General features: G+C 36.6%; 1 protein-coding gene across 1 annotated transcript in view; it reads right to left on the bottom strand.

Annotated features, from left to right (window-relative positions):
- Window positions 1–843: 843 nt before the first annotated feature.
- The window catches only part of LOC106087844 (probable 2-oxoglutarate dehydrogenase E1 component DHKTD1 homolog, mitochondrial), a 71848-nt gene continuing 51757 nt past the window's right edge, over window positions 844–20934 (bottom strand). Inside the window, exons 5-12 of the mRNA XM_059362858.1 lie at window positions 18283–18444; window positions 18008–18081; window positions 17256–17749; window positions 11462–11732; window positions 10911–11328; window positions 10060–10572; window positions 9920–10005; window positions 844–1874 (exon numbers count right to left, since the gene is read on the bottom strand). Coding sequence (XP_059218841.1) covers window positions 1770–1874; window positions 9920–10005; window positions 10060–10572; window positions 10911–11328; window positions 11462–11732; window positions 17256–17749; window positions 18008–18081; window positions 18283–18444 — 2123 coding nt within the window. The 3' untranslated portion in view covers window positions 844–1769. The remainder of the gene's footprint in view (window positions 1875–9919; window positions 10006–10059; window positions 10573–10910; window positions 11329–11461; window positions 11733–17255; window positions 17750–18007; window positions 18082–18282; window positions 18445–20934) is intronic.

Raw genomic sequence — 20934 nt, 5'->3', positions numbered from 1 at the left:
TTCTTAAAATTTTCATTTTCATATTTTTCGCATTTTTTAAGAAAGGGGTTAGCCTCATAAAAAATTTTCAATTTTCGATGCCCCAAAAATGTTTGAGTTGAGTATACAGAAGTGAAGTTTGTGGCGAAAAAATGTGGTTTGTTGCAATCCCTAAGCGATTTGCCCAAAAAACAAGCTCAAAATCGCATGATAGAGATTTTTTGTGGTTTTGGAATTGCTACATTTTCAAGGTCGAAAACGCTGTAACTCCTTCAGTTTTTCGAATTTCGCCAATCCAAAACCATTCCGCAATTCGAAATTCAAAGAGGAATCATAAAATAAACAGTATTTCTTAAAATTTTCATTTTCATATTTTTCGCATTTTTTTATGAAAGGGGTTAGCCTTATGAAAATTTTAAATTTTCGATGCCCCAAAAATGTTTGAGATGAGTATACAGAAGTGAAGTTTGTGGTGAAAAAATGTGGTTTGTTGCATTCCCTGAGTGATTTGCCCAAAATATTTTAGGTTCTTTTGAAGTTGCTGCGACTTCCTTAGATTTTTGAACTTGAAAATTCAATACAATTTGCGTAGGTTTCAATCGTATTTACCTTGGTCTAAGTGTATGAAAGTCTTTTCTCTGCATATAAACTAACCAACAAGCATATTCACTTTGACTTTTATATGCCAAATAGGAGCATAAGATATGATCTTACCCCCTTAAAGTGTTGTTTTAAAGCTTATATTAATAATTCAAAAGGTTATGACCTTTTAATTAACCTTGGTGTTTGGCCTGGTTAATGGGGCTACAGGCCATAACAGAACAAATTGCGGTTATGAAAAGTTCAAAATAGAATGTCTAAATATAATTTGTACCAATTTAATAAATTTATTTTTTAATTATGCACAATTTTCTTAAAATTGAACAACATTGTTATTAAATTAATGTATACACTTCCTGCAAGCTGTGTGTGAGTGTGGCTGTCAAACAGTGTAGGAGAACGGATGTTTCTAGAACGGATGATTGTTGCAAAACAGACAAGTTAAGTCTCACTTCCGGCGTATACTTTACGGTCACGAAGTAATACAAAATCATAAAAGAAGCTATTAAAAAATTATTATATTTTTATAGAAACAGTAGCAGAAGCAGAAAGAGCAGGGAGAGGACGAGAGGTTTGTACAAACAATGCCGGACTGAATAGCAGCACCAACCAGCCAGCCAGTTAACCATCCAGCGACCACCAGCACTAGATTCGTTTTTACTCATTTTGGGACCAATGTCAGGGTCACATCCGTTTCCTGGTTAACGCTACGTGTTGGCTAGAGTTGATCAGCAGAATGGAGTGTGTGTGTATTTGTATGGAAGTGTGTCTTATGATACATATCTTTAGCTGGCCATATATTTACATGTTTTTTTTTTTTTTGGTTTGTCTTCCTGCACTCCTTTTTTATTTATTAAATTTCCGTTTAGCAATGTTGCCCGCAAGGATGTAGCCATTAAAGGAAGCCACATCTGGAAGAGAGAGTGTTGGCGTGTGGCACAACGTGCGTGTGGCATGTTATGCTTGTTGATGACTGGTTGGCTGGGTGGCTGGGCTGGATGGTTTGTTAGCAAGCTGAATGACTCAATGCCTAACTGGGTTTTTTAAATGCTGGCTGTGTTGGTCAGCTGGCAGCGAATCCTGTTGCCTGTTTTGGTATTCATATATTCTCTCCCATGTTCCTTGTGGTTGGCTGATGGCTGTTCGTTGTTTGCGGCATCGTTACTGTGTTGTGGTGGTCTATCTTGGCATTACAGTTGAAAGGGTCTTTGTAGAATTTCTTCGACTTCGCGTTTATGCACTTTTCCAATGCCAGTTGCAGATGTTGGCGCTTCAACACGTCCACAGTAAACAAGCTTTTGTGTGAAGAGAGCGAGAGAGAGAGAGAGAAAAAGAGAGTAGAATAAGTAAAACGAAATAATTAATTGCACTTAACAAAATAGTCCAATAAAAATTTTAATCAAAATAATCAAAAAAATCTTTCTATGGGGGAAGGTATATTTCGGAGATTGGTATTTTAGTACGGACAGTTTACGGATTATCGTTCACTTAAGAATGTTCGAAAGCGATTAATTTGTACTTGCCCAATACTGAGGTTCATAGATCAAATATCTCCTTGTAAATTCAACTTATAACTGTTGGTTGGTAGCTAATGCGAGCAATTGGCAGGTTCAATGAACTATCAATCGAGGAAGAAAACTGTTTACGAATTTACACCTGGCATGTCCGAAATCTCTGTAGAGATTGTATGATGTATTTACGCCAGGACAGCGGAGTCTGACACTCGGAAGAGTATTTTGGAGTCGAAGCAAGCTTGTTTATTTACGAACCGGAATCCGACTCCTATTAAATACGTTGAGTTCGACTCGCGCTACAAAACCTTGATTTGGGCTTCAAACTGATAGCCAGCCGAAGGCTTAAACATCGAGAACAAGATAAGCACTAAACAAGTAAAAATACATCAAGTTCGGCAGGGCCGAACTTTGGGTACCCAAAACCTCGGATATATATGTACATATATAAACCCAATTTAAAAAAACAAATTCTGAAAATTGCACGGTAAAAGCTAGTCGAGGGATCTAACACACATCACTGTCCCAAATTTCAGCGAAATCAGCTAATAAATGCGCCTTTTATGGACCCAATAGATCAAAATATGGTCCGATCTAAATCATACTCAGTACGGATGATGAGAGGACTGTGTCAAATTTCAGCAAAATTTGTCAATATGGTTTTTATGGGCCTAAAACCTTAAATCGGCAGTCCGGTACGTACATATGGCCGCTATATCCAAATGTAATACGATCCTGACCATACTCGGTAAAATTTTTGAGAAATCCAACAGAATTCGTCGTGGCAAATTTCAGTGAAATTGGGCAAAAAAAAAAAAAAAAAATCCTGTTTTATGGGTCCATAGTCTATATGGCAGCTTTATCCAAATGAGGAATGACTAAATGAATATACCCCCTATCCTATGGTGGTGGGTATAAAAAAAAAATAAAAGCATGCTAAGTTTGTCCGGGCCGAATCTTGGGAATACACCACCATGGATTATACTAAAAATGTATACAAAACCAGTAAGGAAAGGCAAAAGTCGGGCGGTGCTGACTTTATAATAATATAATACCCTACACCTACCCTATATTGCCTCGCACTCGACTTCAAGGTTCATCAGAATATATATACTTTTCATATATACTTCGAGGTGCTACAAACGGAATGACTAGATAAGTATGCCTCCATCCTATGTTGGTGGGTATAAAAGCCATTTGTTGCCTATTCAGCCATAATACGTGTTCAATATTTTTGCGGATTTTGTAGTTTGTCGTTTTTTGTCACCATATGTTGGCTATCAAAAATTGCGTTAGAGCTGCGTACCGGGCTTTAGTCTGAATGTAGCAGATCTGCGAACAGGAGCAAACTTCTCATATATCAATGAGTGCAGTGCAATTCAAGTTTAAGCTCAATGATATGGGACCTGCTTTTTATAACCGTGTACAAACGGCGTGCCGCAGTGCGACACCTCTTTGGGCAACACCTTTTTTGCATGGCTTCTATGCATGGCATAGTACTTTACAAATGTCGTCAGCATAAGAAGAGAATAACTAGCGCTAAAGAGATCTTTCTAATTTTCTCGCCAGGATTCGAACCCAGGCGTTCAGGGTCATAGGCAGACATGCTAATGCTCTGCGCTCCGATGGCCTTCAGTTCCTCATTGAAATGCTCATGGGCAAATTTGTATAGTATATCAGCGAGGGGCACTACTGCTCATTATTGTATCCATACAGAAGAACATAAGTCCATGGGTGCATTTCATTCGATATGTTCAAGAGTAGACTGGGAATGTTAGTGGAAACATCGAAGTTTCCTTTAACAATGAAGATGCCTCAAGTAATGTAAAAATGGATTGCCTATTAACGAGTGCAATTTGGAGGGAAACATCTTCTTTTAAGTCTTTCGCATTTTAACCTCAGATTTAGATCTTGATTATTTTGCTTCTCAGAGATATACTAGGTCTTCATCAAGGATTGCTTCAGCGGTATCCTCGTCACCGCCATCATTGGTTTGCCTAATGACAGAAAGTCAAAAATCGGTACTGTGAATGCTTGAAATATATTAATTATTGGGTTGCCCCAAAAGTAATTGCGGATTTTTTAAAAGAAAGTAAATGCATTTTTAATAAAACTTAGAATGAACTTTAATCAAATATACTTTTTTTACACGTTTTTTTCTAAAGCAAGCTAAAAGTAACAGCTGATATGTGACAGAAGAAAGAATGCAATTACAGAGTCACAAGCTGTGAAAAAATTTGTCAACGCCGACTATATGAAAAATCCGCAATTACTTTTTGGGCAACCACAATATATATTTGCAGAACTGGTTTCCACTCTTCATGTTAATGACTTAGAGTTGCACGGATACGAGTTCTGCTGAAGCAGTGAGCGCTTGCATGTCTCACAATTCTCATTTTATATGTAGTCTTAAATTTGCAAAAATTGTTCTCTGTGTATTCCAATGTCAGACTTAACAGATAAAAGTTAAATACTTGGTTAAAGTTATTTTCATGGTTATGCCAGCAGATGCATTTGTTGTGGAAATATAAGTAAAATGTGTAGGTCTACTGCAGTGAATGGAAATGAAACGTTCGGAAGATTTTCCCATTTGAATCAAACAATTAAGTAGTAAGTTATTTAAGTTGTGTAATGCGATTATGCGAAAGATTAAAAATCGCAATAATTGTTCACTTAAAAGTTGGCTACTACAACATGAAGACTTGACTTTCAATCTTCTTCCTCCCCCTTCCACTCGATCTCGCTCTTGGTCTTTTATATTCATAGAATGTAATTCAGAGGAAATTTAACTCATAATTTAATCATTCTAGAAATATGCGTGTGAAACGTTTTAATGCACTAAGTATTAGGAGAAGTAACGTAGATTTAGGCTAGAAAACTTGGATTTTTCTTTAAACCCGAATAGCTTTTTAGTAAAAAGGGTACCAACTTTACGGTACAGGATATTACAAATGGGTGAATAAGTTTTAACCCTCAACCAGATGAAAATAAGAAGACATATTGCTGTGTGATATAAAGGAGCAGTGGCAAACCATTGCCCACTTCATTGAAAATTTGTACTTGGTTACCAGATGCCCCCCCCCCAAGAAATCCATGATGCGACCAGAAGTTACTTAAGCCAAGTATGAGGTATACAGAGCAATCCTGCAGTCTGTAGCAAGGCTTCAGATGAAGGAGAGATAACGGGAGAAAAGCAGAGTGGAGAAACGTGAATTTTGCAGAAGAAAAAGGAAATGGAAAGACGTGAGCGATTCGAAATGTACAGGAGTCAGAATGAAGTCCTGAAGTTTTACCAAGGAATCAAACATCAAATTTGGTATTCCTGCACAGTCAAAGAAGGAAATGTGGTAATTGATACAGATGTTGTACTTGGGAAATGAAAATAACATTTTACCCAACTGCCAGTGACCTACAATTACGGTGGAGAGGATATGGCAGAACCAATCCCAATGATGCTATAGAATGCTTACCTTCTAGTCAGAATGAGGTGCAAGTAGCAGTGACCTGACAATAGAAAAACAAGGCAGCAGGAGCCTATGGGTAAGCAGCTGAACTATTCAAGACCGGAGGCAACACGATGAGACCGGAGGCAGTTCGCCTGCCCGATCTGGCTAGAAGAACGCATACTCGATGACAAAACAGAATGTGTCAATCACAGAGGAATTAGTCTCCTCCCCAACGCATACGAGGGTTTGCTTTCATATTTCGAGATTGGACAACCCTTATGTTGCAATCTGCCAACTAACAGCTCTGTCGTATAGCATGACATTTTTGAGGTTGTACGTACTCAGAACGTTTTGACATATGCTATTTGTGTTGTTTACAGTAACTTAAAAGATTTATCTCGTCACACGTGGATTAACTCAACAACAGTGCATCGATGAACTTAATTACATTTTTGGCGATGAAGCTCCATCATGGAGAATTCAACCGAGGTCGTAGTTCACTCCAAGATGAATTTCGTGTAGTCCGTCCAAAATCAGTTCTTGTTCCAAAATCCATTGATGCTGTGCCCAAACTGATATTGCACAGTCGTCATGTGACCCTTTCGTGAGATTGAGACAACCTTCGGCACTAGTGGGACTAGCATACATTCAATATTGCATTTTTTCGTTTCGATTATTCGAAAGGAATGCTCCAAAAATACGAAACCACTGCATTTTTGAGCACTCAAAACATCGATTTGTAGAGCCATCCTTATAGTTCTGACTTGGCACTAAATGACTTATTTTTATTCCCGTAGGTAAAAAATAAAATGAGGTGTCAACGTTTTTCGACACCCGAGAAGCGGCTGATTCGTTCAGAATGCATGTTTTGGAGATACCTCAATCAGAGAGGCAGAAATGCTTCGACAATTGCAAAAGTGTGACGTAATAAGAAGATAAGAAAAGAATCCCTCGGAAACATTCAATGCCAAACGAGATTTCAGACAGGAAGACAGCTTACCGTGTGGTGTCCAAAATATCCTGCTGGAGAAGATTATACGAAATGTGAAAGCAGACAAGGCAGTGCTTGGAGTGTTTGAGAGAAAGATTCTTCGTAAAATGTATCGATCAGTTTGTAAATGTATCGACCAGGCGTCGTATGACCCACGAACTGTATGACATGACGTTGGCACAGTTAAACGTATCAAAATACAACGGTTGCATTGGCTGAGTTATATTGTCAGAATGAATGAAGAAGCTCCAGTGAAGAAGCCTTTTGAAGGCAAGCACTGTGGTATACGCAAACAGGGACGACCAAAACTCCGAGGGAAAGATCAAGTGGTGAAAGACAGAAGGTCAGAGATTGAGCGCAGAAGATCTAGGCGCTTGGAACGTAATTCGGTAAGTTCGTAAGTTCGGCTAATGGGATAAATGTTCGGTGATATTCAATTACAGCAAAAAGCAAATTATCCGGTTTTCCAATAAGGACTTGGTAACATGGCAAAAACGTAAACCCTTTAACATAGCTCAAACACTCCATTATCGGGTTCAGCAAAAAATGGAAGAGATTTTCGATCGGTTACTTGAGACGACACTCGAGTGCGAGGCAATGCCGCCAGCGAAACAGTCATTGATTGACGGAACTCTGGTATTGCCATCTGGAAGATCATGCTACATATCAAAGCTAAAAGACAGAGTGGGCCTGGGGGTCTACATTGAGAACCCAGGGACTGAGATCAGATTTCGACTGCCTAACCATAATACGGTACTGCATGCAGAGATCCGGGCGATCACGAAATACTTAAAGTGGTGGGTTGCTAACACGAGGACGTCGAGTATGAACATATTTACGGATAGTAAATTGACCATCTTATCTGAGGATGGCATGATCCGCATGATTTTGTTGAGAACTGGTAGAGATATTTCTTTAGAACTGATGTGTTAGCGAGATCGTGTTCAAAATGTCAATGCACTAGGTGGGCGGGCGCCTATTGGTAGGTCCAAAAGCTGGTCACCTCTGCATTTCGAAAAATTGTTCGGGCTACCAAATCTTCATTTTTGGTCCTATTTTCAAAAATCTTGAAGTATACAATATCTCCACTGGTTTCGGGGATATTCGAGTTTTAATTTCTATTTGTTGAAATTTTGGCAGATATTGACAACTTATTTTGCAATTTGCGAAGGCATTTGTAGTTTGATATTCATTTTTGTGCATGATTTGGATTTGTGACAAAATTTAAAAAATACTTTGCCGCGAAAATTGACCGCATCTGATTATTCAGTTAAAATGTATACAGTTTAGAAGTCAAACCAGTAAGGAAAGGCAAGAGTCGGCGGTGCCGACTTTATAATACCCTCCACCTACCCTATAAATACAAAGTGGGAGCTATAGATAATTCTGAATCAATTTTGATCGACCTCGGCGGATGTTTTCAGATGGGTCATTAAAATCCCCGTATCAAATTTCGAGCAAACCAAATATGTTCAAAATGTAATAACGACGGTAGGCAAATGACAACAAATTACCCAAAATCTGAGTAACATATATATGGGAGCTACATCTAAATCTAAATCGATTTTAACCAAACTTCTTAAATATTGTGGTTGTCATCGAGGAAAGCGTTGTGTACAATTTAGGCAAGATTGGAAATCGGGCGATATATATATATATGGCAGCTATATTTAAATCTGAACCAATTTCTATGAAATTCACCAGTAACAAGATTGGTCAATAAATGCGCTTGCAGTAGCTTTAGAAGTGAAAATCGGGCGATATACATATATGGCAGCTATATTTAAATCTGAACCAATTTCTATGAAATTCACCAGTAACATTAAGAGTCATGAGAAAATCCTCCCTGCCAAATTTCGAGAGAATTGGTTAACAAATTAGCACTTTATTGCAATATTTCTCAAAATTGGACGAACATATATATTGGAGCTATATCTAAATTTAAACTCATTTCGACCAAACTTTGTAAATATTGTGGCAGTAGTCGAGGAAGGCGTTGTAGAAAGTTTTGGCAAGTTTGGTCAATAAATGCGCTTGCAGTGGTTCTGGGAATGAAAATCGGGCGATATATATATGTGGTAGCTATATATAAATCTGAACCAATTTCTATGAAATTCAACAGTATAATTAGGAATCAGAAGAAAATTCTTTCTGCCAAACTTCAAGGGAATCGGTTAACAAATGAGCACTTTATTTCAATATTTCTCAACATCGGATGAACATATGTATGGGAGCTATATTTAAATTTTAACCGATCTCTACGAAATTGATCATACTTTACCATGATTAAATGTTGAATTTACTAAATAAATTGTCACGTACAATTTGATGATTAGAGTAAAAGTACGTTCACAAATTAAATTCAAAGTTGTCCAGTCCCAATTAGAAAACACTTTATATTGCTTGTGAAATAAACCTATCGATTAAGATTCAATTATGGACTTAATCCATTTATCTGTAATCCAGCTTTGAAAGTCCGATTTTCACCAAATTTGCCATTGGTCGCTTTTGCCGTTATAAACACAAAGGTTTTGTTTTTTGAAGAAACTAACTTCAGATTAAGTTCTGAAACGCACTTCTGTGACTTTGAAGTAGCCTGTTTTAATAAAGTCAATGATTTGTTCTATGTGACGCTTAGGGAATGTAATATATTGTAACTACACTCAACCAAATTTATTATTAGAAAAATGTTTGCTAAAACAGCAGTTTTTGTCTGCTGAGAATGGGAAAGCAGACATTACTGCTGTTTCAGCATACAAAGGGCTGCTGTATTAGCAAACATTTCTTACTGCTATTTTAACTAACAAAATTCGCTGTTTTGAGTACACAAGTCTGCTGAAAAAAAAAAAACAATTGTATGCTTATTTTTATGGATGTCTGTTACTTGTTTTGATTACTTAGGCATTTTTTAGAATTATTTTAGAAATTTTGTTGGAAGAGGTGATTTTATTATGTGGATCCATTGATTGATATTGATCCATCCATTGATATAAATTGATATAAAATATAAAGTGATTGCTCTACTCATATGCACACGACTGGCATGGCCTTTTGTATCAAAACTTCCACTTCCAAACATCCACTGAGACACACATTTACATATGTGTTCTATTTTTTTCTTCCAACATCCCCTTCATAATTAAGCAGCACTCATTTTCAGGAAACAATAGACTTTTCAACAGTAAGCCTGATACTCTGAAATTGCAGTACTATTGCTGTAATAGCAGAACTACTGCTACAATAGCAGCAAAATTTTCTACTTATATTCAGCACACAGTGTTTGCTATTTTCAGCAAACTTTTTTCTATGAGTGTAGTAAAGGCAACGGATGCTTTTCATGTAGCCAGAACGACATGGCTATTAAATTATGTAAAATAATGCTGATAACTTACCTCCTTTCCAATGAGGTGTTCAAAGCGTGGCTTAACAAAAGTCCAGGCACCCATATTGCGATGTTCCTCTTGGGCCCAAACAAAAGCTAAAAATTAAAAAATAAAATAGATAAAATTTCCTTCATTTAAAATGTCCTTACTTTTGGCATTTTTATATTTCAGCATTTCCTTTTGCAATTCGTAGGCAGGGAAGGGACACAGCGACTCCAAACGCACTATGGCAGTGTCCTGTAAATTCTTTGCTTGCCTCTCATCGGCCAAGGCATAATAGTGTTTGCCCGAACATAAAATTACCCTTTTAATGGCATCCGGTTGTGGTGTGGCATCACCTAAGATATTTTGAAATTGTGTACCAGCCTCGAAATCTCGAAAACCCGAAGTGGCAGCCGATAAACGTAAGAGGATTTTTGGTGCCACAACAATCAAAGGTTTACGATAGTTTCGCACCATTTGTCTGCGTAGCACATGGAAATATTGGGCAGGTGTTGTGGGATTAACAACTTGTACATTGATGTTATCGCTGTCCGGTGTAGATTCCTTGGAATCGCATAGCTGAAGGAAACGTTCAATGCGGCAGGAACTATGTTCGGAGGCGGCACCATCATAGCCATGGGGTAGGAGAATGACTAAGCCATTGGAATCCATCCATTTTGCTGAAATGAATAAAAAGTAGTTGGAGGAAAAACACAATTGATAGTCAACCTAAACAAATTTTTAAGTATTTGTGTCAGTTTTCACTTTTGTAAGAGAAAGAGAGAGGTAAGTGGCAACGATTTTCTTTACATTCCCCTTGACTGACTTTTCTACAAAACTGATTGGTGCACATAAAAATGCCTAGTGTGATTCAGTAACACATTGTTTCCATTTTTAGCACATTATAGTGAACTATAATGGAGAAAGTGTCCAACAAAAATTTCAGACTTCATCGAATTTGCCCCTATAATTCCCTCAAGTATATCCCATCTTAATTTTATATATTTCCCATACTTACTTTCTCCCGATATAATAAAATTATCAATAATGATTTGAGCACCATTGGCAAAATCTCCGAATTGTGCCTCCCATATTATGAGATTGTCGGGATTATCAATGGCCATGCCATATTCATAAGCCAAAACAGCCTCTTCCGATAAAATACTGTGGGCCACCTCCAATTTGCCACCATTGCCTTCTTTCATGTCATTCAGTGGAATGTACATTTCATTGTTCTCTTGATCCACTAACATGACATGGCGATGAGAGAAAGTGCCACGGCCAACATCCTCACCACTAATGCGTACATTGTAGCCCTGATACATGAGGCTGCCAATGGCCATAGCCTCAGCGGTGGCCCAATCAATTTTCTCACCAGCATTGAGTTTTTTACGTCTGGCATCGACATAGGTCTTCTTCAGGTGGGGATGAATATTCTACAAACACACACACACACGCACACATACACAAAAGAGAGAATAACAAGTGATTTTTCATTTAAAATTTTCATTAATCATTAAAAAATAATTCGTTTTTGTTTAATTTTCTGTTTTTTTGATGATGACTTACAAAATCTTCGGGATATGTCACACTCTGTTGGCCAATGTAGTTGAGCAGGCCATAATCAACTCCGGTATCCCAATAGGTTAAATGATCATTGGAGGCAGTGGTTATGTGTTGCCATTGTTTTTGAAAGTATGAAGTCTCCGGTTTGTATTTAGGCACCGCTAATAGCTCTTGATTTAGATAATCCATATATTCAGAACGAATTTTAGCAGCTTCTTCTGGGCTTAATACAGATTCATTGACTAATTTTTCAGAATACATATCGGGAACAGATCTGAATGTACAATAGAAAGATGCAGAAGATAAAGAAAGATGGGTATTAGTTTTTTTCTTTTATAAAACTGTCAAATAAACCTATCATAAGACTTAAAGTTAAGTGAATACCGCCTCTTATGTTTCTATGGTACATGGGAGCGTATGTGCATTGGAAATTCAATAACTCATACGCCATAATGGCCTAATACCCCAGACAAATAAAAAAATGTGCAAAATATGTTGCTGCTTTCCATTGAAATGAGACCAGCAATTGAACAACAATTAAAGAACAAAATGTTCACTACCTTGAACACTTTTCCATTCAATAACCAATTGTCTGTTTCAACTTCATTCAAATTCCACATAAATAACGAATAACGGTAAGTAATTTTTGTGGAATTATTAAAATTTCCATGGAAAATTTTTATATGTGCATTATTGAAAATTTAAGTTTCCGGAGCTAAAAAGCCAACTATTTCCAATTTTTTCCACTGATTTCTCTGAAATTTGGGACAATTGGCGAGAATTAACCTACTTTTTAATAAAATTGGAAAAAGCTTTATAACTTTTTGTTTGGATTATTGACAAAAAATGCCAGGTGGAGAAAAACAATCGAAAATGGGGCGCGGAATGATTATTGAAATGGGATTAGTTACTTAAAGAAAATTAGAAAATGTAGCAGCATTTATTCCACACCACAATACAGTAGCTTTTTGTTAACACACTGTCAACTATAACCGCGTTGTGCGCAGTGGATCTACACAAACCATAGACAAAAGTGCATATCCGACAAATTGGAATTATCTGTTTGCAGACAACACATATAACAAATAGTGAAGCAATATGCTGGCCTTTTTTTGGGGTTAGAATTCAATTTGCATAATTTTTTGACTAAATTTACTTCAATATTGAGGGGCCCGATGGTCATCATGGAGGGGATTTTCGGTACCCTCGACAAGAGTGCTGCAACCAAAACCATGGCTATGGAACCCTTATGCAAACAAATTGTGTGTATTTTTCCCCAAAACAATGATGCCTTTCTTTTAAAAGGTTGGAAAAGGCATATTTTACAACAAGAAACGAAATTTTATATGAGCGGCCCGCCATGGATCTTCAATTGAATCACGTTGAAAATCTCTAAGGGATACTATTTGCAAAGGGTTTTCCAATAACAAGCCATGCAGGACGCTTAAGAACTTGAAATACGCGATAATGAGAAAATAGTACAAAATTTATATGGCAACCCTAAAAAATTGGGTGTGTTCTATTCCAAGGATACTCCAAAATGTCTTTATATACAAGGAAAAACCAATATCGTAATAAATATCTTATATATAAAAAGTAAAAGCATCTAAGTTCGACCGTGCCAAATCTTGGGAACCCACCACAATGGATTCTGATTCTGGGCATAATTTTATTCTACCTATCAAACTTCTATCAAATCAGCAAAATTTAAAGCTTCTAGGAATCGAACAAGGATGATCAAGAGACTGATTTACATGGGAGCTTATCATGGTTAAGCCTGATTCGGACTGTATTTGGCACGTTTTTTGGAAGTCGCAACAGAACTCTTTATGAAAAATTTCAGCCAAATCGGACAAAAATTGCGGCTTGTAAGGCCTCAAGAAGTCAAATCGGAAGGTTATCAGGTTATAGACCGATTTGGACCGTCCGTGGCACAGTTTTTAGAAGTCATAACTGAACACTACATGCACAATTTCACCCAAAACGGACAAAAATTGCGGCTGGGGCTTAAGAAGTCAAATCGGGAGATCGGTTTATACGGGAGTTGTATCAGGTTATAGACCGATTCGGACAGCAATTAGCACTGTTCTTGAAAGTCTTAATAGAACACTACAATCAAAATTTCAGCCAAATCGGATGAAAATTGCGGCTTCCAGAGGCTCAAGAAGTCATATTGGTAGATCGGTTTATATGGGAGCTCTATCTAAATCTGAACAGATATGGCTGATTTTTTATCCTTAACGACCTACATCAATAATAAGTATTTGTGCAAGCGGCTAGCTTTACGCGTTCGACTGCTGTTTATTACCCGATTTCGCTGAAATTGGAAACAGTGGGATATTTTAAGCCTCCCGACATCTGACCTAAATATGGTTCAAATCGGACTATATTTAGATATAGCTACCATATAGACCGATCTCCCGATAAAGGGTCTGAAGCCCATAAAAGCTTTATTTTTTATCCGATTTCGCTAAAATTTGAAACAGTGAGTAGTTTTAGGCCTCCCGATATCTGATCCAAATATGGTTGAGATCGGACTATATTTATATATAGCTGCCATATTGACCGATCTCCCGATAAGGGGTTCCCTAAACCTATTGTATTATCCTTATGCTGCACTTTTTCTCCATTACAGTTCATCAAAATACTGAAGCGTAGGTAACTATTGGCTTAATCACGTTCCTGTAGAGTCAGTGGACCATATCCTCGAACCCAGGCCCCATTGCATCTGTAAGGCGAAAATATAAACGATACGCAGAATACTATTCCTAACCACCTCATGGGATTTCCTAAAAACCATGCAGCTTACCAGAACTTTCTCCATTAATGCAAACTAATCCATACATTTCACGATGAATCTTTCTCGCAAACACTCAAAGCACTACCTGCTTTCAAAAGTCACATAAACCAAAAGGAAATACTCGAAGATATGAATGTCGAGCTATCAAAATCAAGCTGGACATTCATATACAATACATAAGTCTCTCGAGAGATTTACAATCGGGAGTGGGCTGTTGTTTTAACCTCAATTTAGTTGTGTGGTGGGTAGGCCTGTTGTATTATGGAGTGCATGCGAATACCAACAAGTGAGGACGGGCTATATTTAGGCAAAGCCGACCCTTTAATATCCTACACCACATTGGGTATGCAGGCTAAGTCGTCGAAATCAAAATTTTCCTAAATTTGAACTGCAGAATTTCGAGCGAAATCCGGACATATTGTAGCCCGGTTGATAAATGCGCTAGCTAGGGCTCTAAAAATGAAAATCGAAAGATGCACATATGTGGGAGCTATATCTAAATCTGAACAGATTTCTTTGACATTTATCAGTGATCAGAAGAGCCATAAGAGAATCTTTGACCAGTATTGGTCAAAATCGGTCGAAAATTTATATCGGGGCTATATCTAAATCTGAACTGATTTTATCCAAAATCGGCATACAGTGTAAAATCCATAGAAAAAGACATTGTGCAAAATTTAGAGAAAATCTTCTAAAAAATACGCTGACATATATATGGAAGCTATATCTGAATCTAAACCGATTTCTGTGATTCATTCAACAATAATGCTGAGGGTCAAAAGGGAATATTTGCAAATTTTATGTGACTCGGTTAACAAATGACCACATTAATGCAATATTAGTACAAATCGGAGGAACATATCTGTGGACATTTTAAAAAACATCTAATCTCGAGATGAGACAAATGTTCAGGAATTTTGTAATAAAGGTATATTTTGAAAGCGGTTCTGACTGTCTGACCAGGGCCTTTCTACCATTTCTCGTTCTAGGGTTATCCAACAGACCAAAACAACACATCTGCGCTTTTTTTTTTTTAATTACATATGACAAAAGAACATAAATCAAATAAGCTGCCCGTTTTTCAAAGATTTAAAAAATTCCTTTTGACAAAATAATGTAATTCAATTGATGTCCCCAATTTATTTTAAAGAGTGCTTCTAAAAAAATAATAACATATTTCAATATATTTCCACTTTTTATCCACCACTGCGGTACAGGGTATTATAACTTTGTGCATTTGTTTGTAACGATTAGAAGGAGAAGAGCTAGACCCATTGATAAGTATACCGATCGGCTTAGAATCACTTCCTGATTCGATTTAGCTATGCCCGTCTGTACGTCTGTCTGTCCATTTATTCTGGTGATCAAGTTACAGGTCGCATTTATTGTCCGATTGTCATGAAATTTCGCACAAGTCTCTTTTTTGACCCAACGCAATTGATTTTGAACAAAATCGGTTCAGATTTAGATATAGCTCCCATATATATCTTTCATCCGATATGGCCTTTTAAGGATGTAGAAGATACAATTTTAGTCCGATCTTTACAAAATTTGGCATAGGGCGTTTTATTCAACTTCCTCATATGTGTGCAAAACTTCGTCAAAATCGGTTCAGATTTAGATATAGCTTTCATATATAAGTTTCATCCGATATGGAATTTTATGGCTATAGAAGCCACAATTTTGGTCGGTTCCTTACAAAATTTTGCACGAAGTGTTTTCTTTAAAGTTTCAATACGACTGCAAAATTTCATAAAAATCGGTTCAAGTTTAGATATAGCACCCATATATATCTTTTTTTCGATATGGCCTTTTAAGGCTGTAGCAGCCCCAATTCAGGCCCATCTTTACCAAATGTGGCACTTCATATGTGTGCTGGATTTCATAAAAATCGGTTTCAATGGGAGTGCAAAATTTCATATAAATCGGTCTTGATTAAGACATAGCTCCCATATATATATCTTTTGTCCGGCCACTAGTTTAGTCCGATCTTAACTAGATGTAGTACCAGGTGTTTTATTTGACGTTTACAAAATTCCATAAAATTCTGCTTAGATTTAGACATAGGTCCCCGATATATCTTTCATCCGAAATAGAATTTAGCCTATAGAAACCATAATTTTCGTCCAATTTTGCATGAGACATTTTATTTGATGATCAAATACGTGCGCAAAATTTCATTAAAGTCGGTCCTGATTTAGATATAGCTCCAAAGTATATATTTTATCCGATATGGACTTTTAAGGCAGTAAAAGCCACAATTCTACAATATAGGGCTTGAGATGTTCTTTTTGACGTCACAGTATGTGTCATCAAAATTGGCACAGGTTTCGATATATTTAACTCCCATATAATCTTTTATCCGATATGGTCTTTTAAGGATGTGGAAATCCATATTTGTTGTCCTATCGTAGGAAAATCTTACAAGGTTCTACATGATATCTTAATAGGTATCCAAATTGAAGTCTGACTAGACTTCGAGATAAGTCCTACATATGGAAATTACACCAGGTGGTGTAGGGTATTATATAGTCGGCTCCGCCCGACTTTTGCCTTTCCTTACTGGTTTTAATTACGTAGTGAGTATGAATAACGTTTGCAATACCAATCTCAATTATTTAAGCTACTCAAAAAATGTTTAATTTTAAAAATGATCCAGTATTTGACGATATTACTCGAACTTTCGAATAATTATTATCAATCATACACTCCATGGTACACCACTTTTTGGCGTTTCTTACATTCATATTTTTTGAACCATTCTCAATTAATACTTTTATCATTCTTTTCGACAGTAGGTTGTCTTAACTCCAAAAAACATTGATATCTACAACTACAACAACTACAACTAGCTTCACAAAATTTAATGTAGATTTGAAAAACGTTTTTTTTACAGATTTGCTTTAGAGAACTGTCATATAAACCTATTTTAAGGCTTAATTAAGTTCTGTGAATACGGCGGTAAATGTTTTAATTTCTTAAATTTTTATTACTCACTTGCGATTATTGACAATACCATAGACTTTAGGATTTGTAAAGGTAGGGTCATCCAATTCATTATGACCCCAACGGCGGAAGCAATTCAGATCAATGAAAATATCCTTGCGGAATTGGCGTTGATAGTCAAAAGCCAATTTGGTGACTAGGGCAAGCATTTCAGGATCATCACCATTTACATGGAAAACGGGACATTGAATTGTTTTAGCCAAATCTGAAGTGTAGTCTGTGGAACGGCCTCTATCGCCAGGAGTGGTAAAACCCACCTGATTGTTTACGATTAAATGAATACTACCGCCCACTTCAAAGTGCGGTACATAAGCCATATTTAAACATTCCTGATTAATGCCTTGACCGGCAAAGGCAGCATCACCATGCAAGATGACATTGAGCACAGTCGAGGCAAATCGTTTCTCAGGATCATCACTGAAGGCACCATCTTTAAGGGTCTGTTGTTTGGAGCGAGCCTTGCCCATAGACACGGGATTGGCCGCCTGGGGAAAATAAAAGAGTTTAGGAAAACTTAATAATAGAAAGGTTGCCATATGAAAGAAAGCTTAGAAATAATTTAAAACTTCAAAATTATTATTAACATTTTTTAAACTTAACTATTTGTAAAAAAATGTTGCAATATTATAAACTAAAAACAACTATAAAATTGTATTATTTACTCTAAAAGTTAATATGTTTTATTTTAGTTTGATTAACATTCTATTCATCATTCATTTAAACAATTATCTTTTCCAACTTACCTCCAAGTGTGAGGGATTCCTCACCATGCTAAAACGTATGGTCTTATCATCCACCTTAATATCATCGGAAATATCTGCGAAAATAATATTTTTTTGTTGAAAATTATTACCATAATTAGTCATATTTTAACTGGTGGGCGCGCAAAAGAGAACTTTTTGCAATAAATCATGTTTTGTGTTCTCCAATTTTGTTTTCTTTTTGGTATGGAGCCCAGTAGGGACAAGGACAACTACCACATGTTTGTGTGCACAGCCCATCTGATTGTAGTACTTACGAAAATGACTTATTACATCTGACATGGCAAGGCAACCATCTGGAAATTCCGATTCACCACTGAGTTTGTGGAAAACTTTTGCCGGCCTCATATTCAGGAGAATGGTTTGCAACGATGTTCGACCACGATGTGGCATTGCAACAACAATATTTTTGAGATCATCTGCAATTGAAGAAGAGGTTGAATGGCAAGGTGAGGTTAAATGAAAATGTGTTAAGTGAAAAAGAGGAAATACTTCAACAAGTTTTGATGTATCTGAGAAGTACACAATGTTCTAACAATTTAGAGGAGGTGGTAAGCTTTCAGTAATATAGACCCAGGTTTTGGTGTAGCCCTTACAATGAAAGAAAAAAGGCGGTACCTTGCCACAACCTGCTGGTATTATTTTATACACATTATTTTTAATACCATTTGGTATTAATCCAATGCCTGACGAAGGAGACTATTAAAACTTGATGGCGCCATGTTTATAGTTTTATCATCGCGGCAAAAGTTTTGTTAAGCTATATCCTTAAAATTTTTTCGCCATTATAAAATGTTTGTTTAATTTAATAAAATGTTATTTGATGGTATGAAGAGTTTTCCGGGAAAAGTTTTTGGGTCGCGTTATCTCTGGAAGGGTTGATTACAATTCTCCACCGGACAAATATCAATCGATATTCAGGCAAAAAAAAATATCGATAGTATCCATAGTGCCATCGGTATTTTGTAAGCTCTAATATCAGCAGGCAGTTGCTAAAGCCAATAAAAGTTGGGTCTCTAAGACAATGCCTGAATTGTAAAACATGTCCTACCAAATGGTAGCAACAGTGAGTTCAGACAATTGCATTTGAGCTTTCTACAGTTGCAGTGTTAATCAGTAAGGAAAGGCACCACCGAGTCTACGTAATACTTTTAATAAATAGCACTTATATCCAAATTTAGTTAGACTTTCATTTTACATACCTATTGAAATATCGAATAGAACCTTCTACGATTTTCTTACGATGGTACGAAAATTGTGGCTTTTACAGCTTAAAAGTCTAGACGCATAAAAGATATATATGGGAGTTTTATCTAAATCTGATTCAATTGTGATGAAATTTTGCAGGGCCAAATCTTATATACCCAATATTATATGCCCAAAAAGTAATTGCGGATATTTTAAAAGAAAGTAAATGCATTTTTAATAAAACTTAGAATGAACTTTAATCAAATATATTTTTTTTACAAGCTAAAAGTAACAGCTGATAACTGACAGAAGAAAGAATGCAATTACAGAGTCACAAGCTGTGAAAAAATTTGTCAACGCCAACTATATGAAAAATCCGCAATTACTTTTTGGGCAACCCAATATATTTCAGTCCATTCGGTTAAGACTTACGCCTTGTGGGGGCTTAGGAAGCAAAATCGTTAGATCGGTTTATATGGGAGCTGTATCAAACTATAGATCGATTCAGACCATATTGGACACGTAGCCATTCAAACCATATTGGACACGTTGAAGGTTATGGGAGAAGCCGTTGTACAAGATTTCACCCAAATCGGATGAGAATTGCGCCCAAGAAATCAAGACCCTAGATCCGTTTATGTGGCATCATATTGGGATGCCAATTAAAACATCGCATGAAAAATTATGTAGAGATCGGACCAAAATTTTAACTACTATAACCTTAAACGTCGAAACGATTAAAAAATATATATGGGTATTTTACCTAAATCTGGTTCAATTTTGATGAAATTTTTTGCATGTAGTGCGACGTCAAATAAAACATCTCCTGCAAAATTTTGTAAGGATGGGACCAAAATTGTGGCTACTACAGCTTTAAAATTGCTTATCGGATGAAAAATATATATGGGAGCTATATATAGGGTGATTTTTTGAGGTTAGGATTTTCATGCATTAGTATTTGACAGATCACGTGGGATTTCAGACATGGTGTCAAAGACAAAGATGCTCAGTATGCTTTGACATTTCATCATGAATAGACTTACTTGCAAATCATTGAATTTTATTACCAAAATCAGTGTTCGGTTCGAAATGTGTTCAAATTTTGACAAATTTTGTTCAGCGATGAGGCTCATTTCTGGTTGAATGTTGCACGCAACGTTACGGTGAACGAACACATTTCGAACACTGATTTTGGTAATAAAATTCAATGATTTGCAAGCGTTGCTCGTTAGTAAGTCTTTTCATGATGAAATGTCAAAGCATACTGAGCATCTTTCTCTTTGACACCATGTCTGAAATCCCACGTGATCTGTCAAATACTAATGCATGAAAATCCTAACCTCAAAAAAATCACCCTTTATAAATCTGATCAGATTCTGATGAAACTTTGCACACATACTAGGACGTCACAAAAACACTTTGTGCCAAATTTTGTAAGGATCGGACCAAAATTGTGGCTTCTACAGCTTTAAAAGTCCATATCAGATGAAAGGTATATATGGGAGCTATATATAAATCTGGACCGATTTTTTTTTTTCAAAATAGCGTTGTCCTTGGACCAAAAACGAAACTTATGCAAAATTTTGTGGAAATCGGACAACAAATGCTACCTGCACCTTGATTACAAGAATACATGGACAGACAGACAGACAGACGGATACAGCTAAATCGAATCAGGAAGTGATTCTAATCCGATTTGTATACTTATCGATGGGTCAAAT

The sequence above is a fragment of the Stomoxys calcitrans genome, chromosome 2, assembly GCF_963082655.1.
Source record: "Stomoxys calcitrans chromosome 2, idStoCalc2.1, whole genome shotgun sequence".
NCBI lineage: Eukaryota > Metazoa > Arthropoda > Insecta > Diptera > Muscidae > Stomoxys > Stomoxys calcitrans.
This window is presented reverse-complemented; position numbering and strand designations above follow the sequence as displayed.